Raw genomic sequence first — 14,556 nt, 5'->3', positions numbered from 1 at the left:
AAATGGTTCAATTAGAGATTCACATTAGAACATTAAAACCAGTTGCACGTGTGGACCACAAGACAAGAAGGAGATCTCCGCACTGCACAGTTTTGGATCTGTAATATTGCCATCTGAATCCCTGCAGTAATCCAGATTTTCCTTGCCTTTTTCAGTCAGAGCCAGAGTAAAATGAACAGGAAGTGTACAAATATGATAGTGAATGTGCTAAGAAATATGCATAGATAGACATGGAATGACAACTGTCTTGAAGAGTTTTCTGGCATATTTTCATGTACTGACATGACATTTAAAGATATGATAAATGTTACAGTGGGGAAGAAAATCTTTTGGTTCACCCTTACAGAAGTGAGGTGAAGTGAATAAATACTGTAGTGGACAAATTGCTATTAATAAATACTGATATTGTCAGACAGTTATTGCCTCAGCAGCTGAAATAAAGTAATATTAGGAAATGCCATGTGTGTTCTCATCCAAAATAGGATAGAAGGTTTGTCCCACACAAGAGAGAAAATCGTTTTCTCTGTATACTATTTGTCTTAACTTTTACTTTCTCAATGTTCTAATGTGTGCTCGAGCCTCAGAGGCTGCTCTCTGAAACAGGTGTTGGAGCTTTCTCATGAGCTAGCAGTAATTTGTCTTTGAAGCCTTCAATAAAACTAGTTGGAGGGATTTTCTGTCTTTTCTCTCTTGCTGCTCCACACAAAGCAATAATGAGGAGACTGAAACTGTTTGATGATGGGCAGTGATGCTGAAAACTTGTTGAGTCCCTTGGGCAGTGTTTTGTTATCCCAGAGCTACAGCAGGGACATGATGTCATGAGTGTGGCCAAGAGAAGAACGTGATAGCTGCACTGGCTCTGAATAGACAGGATAGGAGGCATCAAATCTCTGCAGGATTTTACAAGCCTGATGTGAATAATGAAACTGGAGGGAGGTATGAGTGGAGTGCACAGTAGGAAACTCAGGGTGAATAGATAGCTGAGAGATGCAGGGCATGTCTCTCACTGTGTCTGCCCAAGGAGTTAAAATAGCTGTGCTGTTGTAGGCTTGAAGTCTCCTGCCACAGGGATTAAACAAGGGAGAGCCCACAGGATGGCACATGCAGTGGCTGAATGGTGCTTTGGGAGGTGGCATCAAATCCAGACACAAGAGTACAGAGAAAAGTTTCTCCATATTGAATGGTGCTAAGAAACAGAGGCCAGTGTTGTACTGAAATGCTATATGTACTGACAGATAAATGAACCAAAAGAGAGGTGACAATATAAAGAATATAGTTATTGAGCAGAGCTATATTTACAGAGGACCTCAGCCAGGCCGAGATTAGCAATAGAGATGGTGTTTACTGTTCAGACACTGGTCTGACAGGCTCAGCCTGTCCCCTGGCTAAGGACAGGTCCATTCCAGGCCATGCCCAGGGAAAGGAAAAAAAATTAGCCAAAACACAAATTACTGATTGTATATATTTATTTTCACAAAATAATTACATTTTGCTGTAGTATATAATTGAGTATAGTCATTGAGCTTAGCATATGTGGTCATCTGAAATACTTGACTTGTAACAAAGAGAACTTTTTTCCTATAAATAATATAAAAAGTTATATCTGAAACAAATATATCAATCTTTGAGTTCAAAAATAAATCCAGACAGACCAAAGACAACATGAAACATAAAGCACCCTCCTCTAACGCGTTAAGCAAATGGAGTTTTTGTTCTAAGACAGAACAGTGATACCAAGGTGTTCACTCCATCTCCTGCACGAAGCTGTTAAATTTTAAGTCTCTTTGAACACTATACCTAAAAATGCTGATTCTATGAATATTTTAATTTATTCTTTACCTCAAAACATGGTTAACTTTTATCATTATAATTGTTATCTATTTGCTATAATGTCCACTTTTCTAGAGCCATATATTTTATAAAGCAAATTCTTAACAGGAGAAATAAATAATTAAAAGTTACTCCAATTCCAGAGATGCTTTGTGTTCAGAGGGAAGAAAAATGTGTGCTCTAAGAGAAAAAAATTAGTTGCTTTGTATTGCATCTTGCTTAGTGGTGTTAGAATGATGGAATCCAAGTAAGAATTTAATTCTCCAATTCCTGAAGACAATCCTTCAGAATAAACATGAAATACTTCTGTGAAAGTGTTGAAGACATAAAAAACTCATATGACTTCCATGGAGGTCAGATGTTTTGTTGAAGAGAAATCCATTGAAAGGTACCAAGTGTAAAGATTTCTAGAGCAAAGTGTTTCTGAGCTGATAACTGCTGAAGGCTTGGAGAGGATGAGAATGAAGAATGATATGGGTTTGCTCTGTTCCTTCTCCTCTGTAGGCATCTGCTTGTGAACACTGCTGGAGATAGGACTTGGGGCCAGATGGATACAGCCACAGCCACTGCCTCCCCTTTCCTACCCTTCATATCTCTGAAACAACTGAAGCAAGGACTCTAGAAATACTTAACTAAGCCAGCAGCAGGTCTAGTCTTGTGTATTTAATGAGGCAAGAGTCCAGTTTGGAGAAAAAATAGGTTGCAATAATATAATTAAAAATTGAATGTTATATGCAAGGAAGAAGTGTTAGAATCATGCAGGCTATCTCAGTACCTCTAATCTGAATTCAAAGTTTTGCACCTGTAATACTTGTTTGAATGTGGATCCTAATGCTTCATCTTTTAGGCTTGTGTGAATCAACTGGAAAATAAAATAATTCCATGTGGACATCACACAAGTGCCTGGGCAACCAAATAGAAGGCAAACTTGCTTTCCATTTGGATGGGTAGCTAGAAACCCTGTGTAGTGGATTTTAATGAATTATTTCTGCATGGAGTTGGGAAGAGAAGCAGCAGGCACACAAATGGCAAGGCAGCATTGTATGGTGTGAGCTGCACACAAGCTCACACTGACTTTCTGCTTTGCCTTGACCTGGTACCTTTTGAGAGTATCTTCTGCTGGCCACTACCATCACTGCAACATCTGCTCATAAAACCCAGTGTGTGGGTCGTGCTCTCCCTGAGACTGGCACAGCAGGAGGACTTGAGAAGGAAGAATCTCACTGAGGGGAGTCAGACAATCTGTCTAGGGTTTTTGGAGGACCCTGCAAACGAGCCATCCCTCTTACCCTCACTCCACAAAGTGACCTGAGGCATTTTACCAGGGAATGCTGTGGACTTGTGGATTGTTCTCATGCTGAGAAAGGGAGGTTTGTTGTTTGCAGCAACCAGTACAACTGGGAAACATTTCGGCTTCCCTTAGAGGATCTCCCAGGGTATGCTTCAGGCTAGAAGTAAACTGGGCAATATCATGTTCCTCACCTCTCCACCCTTGTTGTCACAAGGACTGTTCACAAAGTCCTTAACTCACAACTCTGTGAGTTATAGAGGACAGCTGCTGCATAAACTCATCACATCATTTTGGGCCTGAAACAGCAGCCTGCCCCATATCATCCTCTGCACCCAGGGAGTAGCTACAAGAACAAAAACTCTTCTGTGTCTAGGGAAGTGACTTTTCTCCTTGTATTTCTAGTCACACTTTTACAGCCCACAACATTCATTAGTATCAATTTGATCAGAAGCCTGGTAAAGAGCATTTTAACAAAGCAAGCTGTATACTGGACATTACTTTCCTGAATAATTCCTTGTCTTGGCAGCACAGCAAAATTACATCCTTATTATCCCAGACATTACAAGAGATAACCAAGAGATAGTTGCTGTTCTAAAGTGCCTGTAGTGCAAAAGTGAAAGCACAACACTGGAGGCAAAATAATACAACTCTCATTTTATAGGTAGGAAAGAGTGGCACAGAAAAATTAGATGCCAATACTGCATTAAAATAGAGTCCACATCTCTAAGCTCCATCAATAGTACTTGACCCTCAAGACAACCCTTCCTGTTCTGCACCACTAAAAAGTGCTAAAACCATCTGATTTGTACAGTGGTATTTCAATCTCTCCCACAGTTGCAAATAATTTTTAAAGATGCAAGCTGGTGGGGAATCACATCCTTGTGCAACAAATTGTCACATTTTCCATGTCTTGTGTTTTGGTTTTTTTTAAATCATGGAATCATGTGCTTATTAGTTCCCCTTGTACTGCAGCCTGTCTGCACAGAGAACAGTCACCAGGTGCTATGATAAAGAAGAAAGAATATCCCTAAGTTATTTTTATCTATCCACTGGGAAATATTAGTAATTTTTCAACTGTTAGATATTCATTCTTATTCGTCCTTCTGCATGTGCATCTCATGCTGAATGTTAATTTTTGTTGCTTTGTGAACTGATCTATGAATCCTTGTCCAAAATCTGAAACATTTGGAGGCATGGCCAGGTGAAAAGGGGTAATAAGCTAAAAGCTAGAGCACTATTCAGCTCACAAGCATCCCCATTGCCCTGCTGCACATTATTGCCTCTTCAGATCCACTACCCTGGCTGCATGCATGGTGATCCTTAACCCAAGCCTCTTGTAATAATCTGGATATGTTTAAGCACTGGAAATCATGTGCCTTACCTCACCTGAATCACTCTGAGAGAACTGGGTTGCATGTGTGGTTACGGCAGAAGCATGTGTTGAAGATGCTTTCTGCAATGCTGCCCCTGTCTCTGGTTCTCTGTGTGATTATTTTGAGGTAAGGGTAGGGAACAGCTGGTAGGAAAGTCTGGGGTTTTTTTGGTGGGGGCTAGATCTATCCTAGTGTTTAAGTTTATGGCATTTATCAGTGTTGAAAAATTTCCCTGCAGTCCCCCAGCCCTCAGCAGCTGCATGCACACACATGACACATGTATGTGGATATCAAACCTGCTTTTCCCCTGGCCCTCCCTCACAAGGTGTCCACAGACCTCTTTGCCGTCTCCTGCACTCCCCATCAACAATGGGATGCAGCTCAGCTGATGTGTCATTCCAGCAGCACAGTAGATCTCTGCCCTAAGGGAGAAGCAGACTCCACTCATCTACTGCTGGAACCAGTAGAGGTGATAGGCCTGGGACTGGAGTTTCAAAGACAAAAACTGGAACAGGGAGAGGGGCTGTCATAGGTAAAGCTTTTGATGGAGTGAGGGACTCAAGCAGATGTAGGAGTAACCTCTTCCTTCTCCCAAGCCTTCTACAATGACACAATTCAATGCTTTAATGTAAGGAGGAAAGGGCATGTGTAGAAAGGACATTTATCCTTCTGAGATCTCCTTTCTACATGAATTCCCACCCAATCCTCTGTCTAAACCTACAATCTTCCTTATTCCAGGACTGGCAGTCTTTCAACAAAGGAGGGGTGTGTTGTATTTTTCTTTCCCCTGTTAGCTATTAAGTGTGCCAATGGAAACTTGGCGGGAAGCTGAAGATGCTGCTTTTGCTTGTAGGGGAAGATCTCAGTTCCTGCTGAATTTGTGAACTGGCTCCATGGGGGCTAGAAGCAAATGTGTGTCTCTTTAAATGTGCCACTGTGCTCTGACTGACAAAATCTGCCATGTTCTTTGTGATAAAGCTCATCTGGCCCCATCATATCTTTCCTATTGCCCTCTGCACTCTGCAGCTTGGCTATAGTTGGGCAAGTGACCCTGGGAATTAGACTCCACAAAATAACAGCCCCAGTACCCTGGCATACAACAGAAGGAAGCAGGCAGCTGGAAAAGTGTGGCTGGTGTGTAGCTGCAGTCATTCATTGTGTAAGGCACCTTTCTTTTTTCTGTTTTTCCAAAACCGGTTGTTATAAAACAGAGAGGCCACACAGGGGACAAATATTCTCCAAAGAGATAAAAACTAAGTATGTGCCTGAGACAGCAAATGTTGGGACTGACTTTCTCATAGACTCCTTGAATATCTAAACCTACAGGAATGCTGACATTTTTGGGGATAAGCCCGTCCCACCCTTCATAATTAGGGCAAAATCCCTCTGTGAGTTGGCAACATCCCTGTGTTGCCAGATAATCCTATGTGTCAAGTACCGAATTATCCAAGGACCCAGAGACATCTCGGTGTCAGTAGGAATTCTTCAACATATACTTTGAAAACAAATTCTGAAGTCTAACAACAGATTAAATAGGCCTTTTAACATATACTTAAATGTCTTGCTAGATCAAAGTTGCACTGTATGTGCATTGCTATGTATGGGGACTTACTGTCATATGTGGATTTCTTCCTCTGTTTCCCCCAGGGAGCAGCTCTTTTGCACACTTAAACGAGCTGGAAACAGTTGAAATTAAATCCCAGTATGTAACGTGAATCCTGTGTTTAGTGGGTTTGACTTTTAAAAATGCGAACACACACAGGCCCTGATGACTTCAATAACATTTATGGGTGCTCGGTGATTTTATAAATGTCACACTATTTATAACATATTTCTGTGCCCTTTTTTAATATTCTCTGTTGGCCTATCCATTTTTCACTGTGGTATCTTTGATTGGTATAGTCACATTAGGATGTAGCATGTATTTGAATAATTAAGAAAATACAAATTTAAAAAAAAAAACAACAAATAAAAGTTATCTTTATTCTAGTCCCTGTTTTTCCATTGCTCAACCACCAAAGATAACAACACCATTTCACCTTTGCTTTTTACATTCTATGAAAAATGCTTTTCGTTTTGCAGAGGCTTAATAAACATTCCAAGTCCAATTATTTGCCCCTACAGTTTCCCCCCTAAGCTTTAGAAAATTGTTTCGGCTATATCCAAACTCATGCCCACTTCCTGGCTTCTTGGCCGCAAGCCATCAGTGAGAGCTCTGCTAAGAACCACTTTGAGGCTCTCCTTGAACCTCTTCTTCTTGCTGCTTCCTACAAAGAAGTAAACCAGGGGGTTGATACTACTGTTAACGGTGGACAGAACAATGGTGACATGGTTCTGCTGGCTGAGCAAAGATGACCAGTGGTGGTAATTCAGAAGATACAGCAGCCTCATAGGCATGGCAAAGATGAGGAAGACAATGACTGTGGCCACAATGATGATGTAGAGCTTTGACGAATGAGGTCTCAGGGAGTTACGGCGAATCCTGATAACCAAGATCAGGCTGGACAGAATCATTAGAGGAATGAAGATCATGAAAGTCAGGATCCACGTGAAGATGAGCAGTGCTTGGCAATGGTTGCTGTCGTCGAATTGTTCCTTGGTTGAATCATCTTTGCATGTTAAATATTCGGCCACTGTCATGAAAAAAGACAGAGTCCACAGAATGGCGCACACGATTGCCGATTGGTGCTGTGACCGGTGGCATCGGTACCAGATGGGGTAAACAATAGACAGACACCTCTCAATACTGATGGCTGTCAGGAGATAGAGACCAGTATTATAGCCAAGAAGGAAGACAATAGATAGTGTGGTGGTTACATAATAGTAAAAACCATATGCGAATCCAAAACCAGCAATGTACTCAATTGACAGAATAAACGTACAAAGCAGTAAGGAGATATCAGCAATGGACAAGTGTGTGATGTACGCAGTGAATGGGTTTCTTTTGATCTGGAAGCAGAGGCACCAGAGGACAATTCCATTTTCACAAAAACCCAGGAAGGAGATGATCATAATTACCCAAAGTGGGGTCAATATCTCCCAGACCCTTTCCTGTGTAGAAATGTTTCTGTGCATTGAGATGTTCTCTGTGCCTTCGCTGGGATGAAACGTTATGTTTGACTCATCCATGGGGAAAGCTCAAGTTTGGATAGCACAGCTCTTCCTTCTGTAAATATGTATAAAAATATACTGTGAGCATTGTGTGCTCCTCCCCTCCCCCTTTTCCTTCTGTTTTGTGGACCCTCAACTTCTGGTCATACATGAAGGCCTTGAGAAAAGGCACACCAGCTTTGATACACTGATGCTAGCTAAAACCCAATTAGAACTGCTCTTGGCAATGTTAAAGGTCACTAAGCCCATCATGCTAGCAGAAGTCCTGAGCTGCCTTCTCTAAGGGGCTCAGTCTGTGAGTGCTAAACCACAGCTAAAGAGAGTCTCTTAAAGAGCTCTTAGACAAGCAATGTCCCCATCACATTGCACAGTTTCATTATATAGTCATGACAAATGGCATCGGTAGCTCTTGTTAGAGCCCTAGATTGTTCCCAGAGAGGTCTCTTCAGTTCCTATTGAAGTTAATGGCATTTATTTTAAGTTAAACTTATGCATTTCAAGTGAACTTGGCTCATAGGTTTTTTGGCTTAAAAAAAAAAACATTGATACCAACATCAGTTTTCCAGAAAGGGATTTAATTAAGTAAAAATAATTTGTGGTTATTCAGCATTGTATTTCCTCCAAGTACAGAGGTGTGGAGGGGAAGGCAAAATGGTACTGTTTTGAGAGAGCAATTTCTTACCTGCTTTAAGTGCTATTTATCACAGCATAACATAATTTAAACATGTTCACACACTCTAAACACTTAACATGACTACAGATATCTTGCAAACATTATCCATCTAACCCATCACAAGGAGATGTTGTTCATCACATCGTGTTCATCATCATCATCATCACCACAATCTGTTCAGGTTCCCTGCCATTGTTATAATGGTTTTAACTGTTGTTTTGCTGAGTTATGGGGTAACTTCTCCTTTTATCTCATAACAGAGAGTTGGTACCATTGGCTTCTGCTGATTTTCATACAAATATTTCATACCCCACTCCCTATTAACTTCCCAGCTGCCCTGTGATGATGCAGTCACATTCAGGACACTTTTGGATTTACTGATGTTAACAGGGACTAACTGTTGACAATAAAGCTTGCCTAGCTGACTTGGTTCATCCAGATGAGTTACCTTGTTCATTAACGTGCCACAATAGGAATTTACCCATACTGTGAAGTAGTTAAGAACATCAAATGCAAGGTAAAGAAGTTTTACTGGAGCAGTGATTATTTAAAGAGAGACATTCACCCCAGTCACAGTTTTTCTCTCATGACCCTTGCATTTCCTGATTTTAAAACAGCTCCTTAAGACAAAGATATCACAGTCTAAGAATGAGCATTCTGTAAACAACCTGGGAAGCCTCAGGCCTTGCTGGCATTTAAGCCTGTGCAAAAACATTAATGATGATCCCACCTGTATGCTGACCATGCCACCACCCGAGACAGTTGAAGGCAACAAACAACATAGCTGGAGATGTGGTAGGGGAGAGTGAATGCAACAAGTAAATGCAGTGACCAGAATGAGTGACAAGCGTCCCAAAAGCAGTGCTCTGCAAAAACTGCAGAGGAAAGGTGCTCAAGCTGGAAGTCCAGTAAAGGTTATCAGTAAAAAAAAGGAGAGGAGAAGCTACTTCAAGAGTTAAAACAAATAGGAAAGGAAAAAAGAGAATAAAAATACTCAAGTATGAAAAAGCAACAGAGTATGAAAATATTCAAGCAAGTTCTGGATTTGTATCACTGTAGGAAAGGAGTTTTCTCTCTGGAGACTAAAACAAAGAGGAAAAAGTTCTTGACTTACTAAGGTCATTCCCACATGACAGCATTCAGAGATGAGGATGGGAAGAATCCTCTTCTTCCAGATACATCCATGGTTTGTCCAGATTTCCCTGAGGCTGTTGAAGAACTTCCTTGAAGAAGCTGAAGTTCACCTTCTCCAACCATTTGCCTTTGGTAAGAGGGGGAGCAAACAGTGACTCTGACCATGACTCAAAAAGAAGTGTGCAGTCCTCCCATTGCTCCAAAAGTCTGGGGCATGCCAAATAAAAGGTCCCAGGCTCATCATCTGAGGCTGAGCTTCAAATGGCATCACTCAGTAGCTGGCAACCCATCTAGCTGAAAGCCTGGGATTTAACTCTTGTGGGAACTGAAGGGCAGTATATGGAAAGTTGTCCTGAGCTGCTACAATACCAAGAGACTTAGTTTAAATAAACAAACATTAAGGGAGTAGAAAATCTATTTGGAGATGTTAAGATCCAAAGAAAAAAATCTCAATTTAGAACTGTGGACCACATGCCATCTAAAAAAAAGTCAATTTGAAAATTTGTTTCATATTTTTTGATGTAAGAAAACAAGAAAGTGAGAGGGAGGAAAGGAAAGGAAAGGAAAGGAAAGGAAAGGAAAGGAAAGGAAAGGAAAGGAAAGGAAAGGAAAGGAAAGGAAAGGAAAGGAAAGGAAAGGAAAGGAAAGGAAAGGAAAGGAAAGGAAAGGAAAGGAAAGGAAAGGAAAGGAAAGGAAAGGAAAGGAAAGGAAAGGAAAGGAAAGGAAAGGAAAGGAAAGGAAAGGAAAGGAAAGGAAAGGAAAAAGTCACAGAGCAAAGTAAATAGTCCATCATTGTGTTAGTCTCACACATCCATTCCTCTAGGTAAAATCTATATCTTGAGATTATTCTTTAAAAAAAAACAATAAAACCAACCAAACACAAAAATCTTTTAATGAGATTTAAACAGTCTCCCCTGAAAAGTTCAAACAAAACTAGGAGATTGAAAAGTCTCCTGAGGATACCCCCTGCTTTTGTCCCAAGTATTAGGTTGTTTTTACATTCAGATATTAGCAGAACAAACATTCTTAGCCAAATAAGGAGAGAGTTTGCTTGGTCTTCTCCTTTAAATGTTTCACTAAAACTACCAAATCCCCAAACGGGAAGAGCAACTAACTAATGTGAGAAATAAATGACCCCAAAGGGAGGGTCAGAATAAAGTTAGGAAGGGAACAGAGTGAAATAAAACAACTTTTAACTGTTTTTTGTTGGCTTAACTTGTAACCTACCTTACATTTCACACCTATGGGACCAAAAATTTCAAGCTATGTCTGAAAAAGGAAAAAACCTGCGCCTTTCCCCAAAAAGGAAATATGCATACAAGTAATGAGAGAGTAATCACAGGAATATGTTAACATGTCAAGATTGACCAGGTACTTGTGTTTGCAGCCCACTGCAGTCCAAAGTTGGAAATGCCCTGACTTCCCAGTCTCCCAGAGGCAGCTGGATTGTGAGATCTCCTCAGGCACACAGCCCCTCCTGCATGACTGATCCCTGTAGCACCCTCAGTCACCATCCACATGGCCAGGGCGCCAGAGTGAGACCTGGTCTTGAGGAAATGGGTCAAACACACCTTACCCTTGGTGATTTTGGGAGTAAGAGGAAGGTTGAATAGCAATCTTTATATCAGATGCTGCCAAAAGTTGGACCAGCTATTTCTGAATCAGTTTAAGTATTCAGATATGAACAAGGGGCCTACAATAGCACAATGAGGAACTTGAACTGATGTTGGGACCAGAAATTAGTACTGACAGTAAAGACATGATGGGCAATATGGAAACTCTTGTAATTTTGGTCTAAACTGAATATACAGCAAGATGTCACATGAATGATAATTTATCCTAAAATCTTTCTCTCTGACCCTAACTTGGTGGGACAGAGCAGTGGATGTAAACTGAATGGACTAACACTTGCAAGTATCCTGTATGTAGGAAGCTAGTAGTGATGCCTTTTATCATTTTTCTTAGAGTCTTTGAATAATTTCATATTCTCCCATCTCCAGTTCCTGGAAACAGAAGGTAACCTGTACAGAACTTCTAACTTGTTCATTGAACACAACCCAACAACCTAGGATTTATAAACCAGATTAGAGGGGTTTATGTGGTTGGTACAGGTGGTAAAAAAGCCTCTGTGTACCCAGGGGTCATGTCTCCCACTTTATACTTACATGAGCCATCACCAAAACCCTTCATGGATGAGCTTTGATAGTACTTTCAGGAAGTGCAGTTTTTCCTGATGGTCATTCAGTCATAACCACTTTCCAGCTGGAATTCATTCCTTAATTATTCAGTTCTAACAAAGGGTAGGAGTTGGGCTTGTGTTTCAGAGTGTGGACTGAAGATCTGGGTGCAAACCATTAACAGAGAGCTGAAGGGCACACTGAGAAACAGGGGTTGTAAGAGGGCCAAAAAGTCAACAGGGGGATTTAGAGTGCAAACAGAGGATATGGGACACACTGAGAACAAGCTGGAGAGGGACTTCTTACAAGGGTATGTAGTGACAGGACAAAGGGAAATGGCTTTGAACTGAAAGAGAGTGGTTTTAGATCAGATATTAGGAAAACATTCTTTACTGTGAGGGTGGTGACGCACTGGAATGACTTTCCCAGAGAAGCTGTGGATGCCCAAGCCTGGAAGTGTTCCAGACCAGGTTGGCCAGGGCTCTGAGCAACCTGATGTACAGGAAGGTGTCCCTCCCCATGGCAAGGAGATGAGAACTGGGTGATCTTTAAGGTCCCTTCCAACACAAGCCATTCTGTGACTACAAAATGCATGGATCCTAAGAGTTTTAAGGCCCCTTAAGTCTCACAGAGACTGGAAGAGCCATGATGACTTATGGATACTCCTCAGTAGGTGATGTGAGAGTGTCATTAAAGTAGGAGTTAGGTGTGGGGAAACTTAAGAATTAAGGTTAACCTAAAATTCACCACAGAACTTGCTGGACATCTTTTATCCCACTTCTACCAGCCATGATCCTAGCATATACCAGCTCCCTGAAGGGTGGTAACTGATGGATTGTGTTTTATAGGCAACGGGCATGAAAGCTGGCTTTAGTGCTGCTTTCTGCAAAACAAGGTGGAAATATATGTCACCAGCAAGCTTTGAAGCCAACACAGGTCATCTGTTAACAGCTAAAAGTAAGGTTATGGTAGGAGTTAAAATTCTAGAAAACATAAGACAAAGATGACTAAGTCTGGAATTGGTGTGAGGCAGAAGACTTCTTGGTGGCTGCTCAGTTGCTGTAAGGCCAATTTTAAAATCCTATTAGTGGCAATAACAGGATTGTGTTTTCATGAGAACAGTATGGAATAGCAGGCTCTGAATCAAGGGTTCCTGCTTAATCCTGCAATCCTACTGAGAAATTTTGACAGCTAAAGTTGGTTGAGGTGAATTAATCGTATTATTTTGTGGGTGGTTAAGACCCACCACGTTCTGTTTATGAAAGTGGATTTAGGGCCTGAAAGCCAAGTCTACTGTGGGAAACAGGGAAGAACCTTATCTGAAGAAATAATAAAGCATATAGTGAGAGATGGAGCAGTTTATAGTTGGTGTTGGAACCCTATAGTCTCCTAAAATAGTTTGGCGAGGCTGTTTTCAGATTACTTGTCTATTCTTTGTCAGAGATAATTTTGAATGATTCATGAATTTTAGGTTCTGCTCTGAAAATGCTGATGAGAAAAGGGTAATTAATAGCAGAAAAGAGGTAGGGCCAGGCAAGCCCCAAGCTGGTGAGCAGATCTCTGGAAGCAAAGTGAAGTGTCTGGCAATTATTCTGGTGGTGTTGCCCAGGCTGGTAGAAGGTTAGAGGACTTGTTTATGTGTTAACTTTATGGACTGACTGTCTCATGAGCAAGGGAGGATTTGGAGATGTTCCTGCTCCTGACTTGAGCCACACCTTCATTTTTCTGACCAGCACAGCTCTGGGTGGCAAGCCAGGGCTCGGCACTCAGGGGTGATGCCAGCAGCAGCCGGAGCAGAGCTCCAGCTCAGCAGCCTCGGGGCAGGGCGTGTGCTGCTCACCAACATGGCTGCTGAATTTTGGGGGAATACAGCTGGCTCCTCTTCCCACAGCCAGAGGGGAAATTGGCCAGTTTGGCTATGGAAGCTGTACAGACCTATTCACACAATAGCAGATGTCCGTGTTTACCCACCTGGGTGGCAGCACACATGGTGCTCTGGATCTGAGCTCATACCTCTGTGTCACGTCACAGCTGGTGAGAAAGCAGCCAGAGTAAATTGCAGGGAGTTTCCCAAATGAGAGAGAATATCATAACAAGTGAGGAGCTCTTGGTGTTGCTGTGAGCTGGGGAAAATGAATACAAAATAATTGTATATACAAAATAATATAATATATAATTATATATATTATATATACACTATATATACTATATATATACTATATGCTATAGTATATATATACACTATATATACTATATATATACTATATGCTATAGTATATATATACACTATATAGTATATATACATATATACTATATACATATATACTATATAGTATATATATATATATAGTATACTATATACTATATATATACAATATAATAATAATACTATAATAATAATATAATACAAAATAATTGTTTCCTAATGCCCATCTTTATCCCCTGTATCCTTGGGTTCCAGAGGCTCCCCAGTCTGCAGACCTGCCTTCAGCCGTAGCATGAATAGCAGGTGGTTGTTCTTACCTTGAAGACAGTGCAGTCTGTCCCCAGTGGAAATCTACCCCTGCTAAAATCATTCTCAGACTTATTTCCCTCTTGTTCTGATCATTGATGGCACAAATGCTTGCACCAAACCCAGGGTCATCACGCATCAAAAGAGAAGATACCCTGCACCTGTCTGCTGGCAGCCCAACAGCAACCAAACGTGGGGGCCGCCACTGCTGTGCAGTGCAAGACAATACAGGAAACAGCATTTTCTCTCTACATTTTCATTTTCTATATGCAAAACAAGGCAGGAAACCACTGGGGAGACAATTGGGTAAGAACGGCAGCAATAACCTGGCGTGTATGATTAGTACAGGCGGTTTAAACCACTCTAGCTTTAGTTGTGCAAAGAAGAAGTTGCAGTTAGAAAATGTGACTGAGGCATGATAGAGATGAGTCAGAGCTTCCCATGATAAAATGCTG

General features: G+C 41.2%; 1 protein-coding gene across 1 annotated transcript; it reads right to left on the bottom strand.

Annotated features, from left to right (window-relative positions):
* Window positions 1-6,633: 6,633 nt before the first annotated feature.
* On the bottom strand, window positions 6,634-7,623 carry MAS1 (MAS1 proto-oncogene, G protein-coupled receptor). The gene has a single exon (XM_059469533.1). The coding sequence runs from the start codon at window positions 7,621-7,623 to the stop codon at window positions 6,634-6,636; it is 990 nt and encodes a 329-aa protein (XP_059325516.1).
* Window positions 7,624-14,556: the final 6,933 nt, after the last annotated feature.

Source organism: Ammospiza nelsoni, chromosome 3, assembly GCF_027579445.1.
Source record: "Ammospiza nelsoni isolate bAmmNel1 chromosome 3, bAmmNel1.pri, whole genome shotgun sequence".
Lineage (NCBI taxonomy): Eukaryota > Metazoa > Chordata > Aves > Passeriformes > Passerellidae > Ammospiza > Ammospiza nelsoni.
The sequence above is the reverse complement of the archived record's forward strand: the minus strand, read 5'-3'. Positions and strand labels throughout refer to the sequence as shown.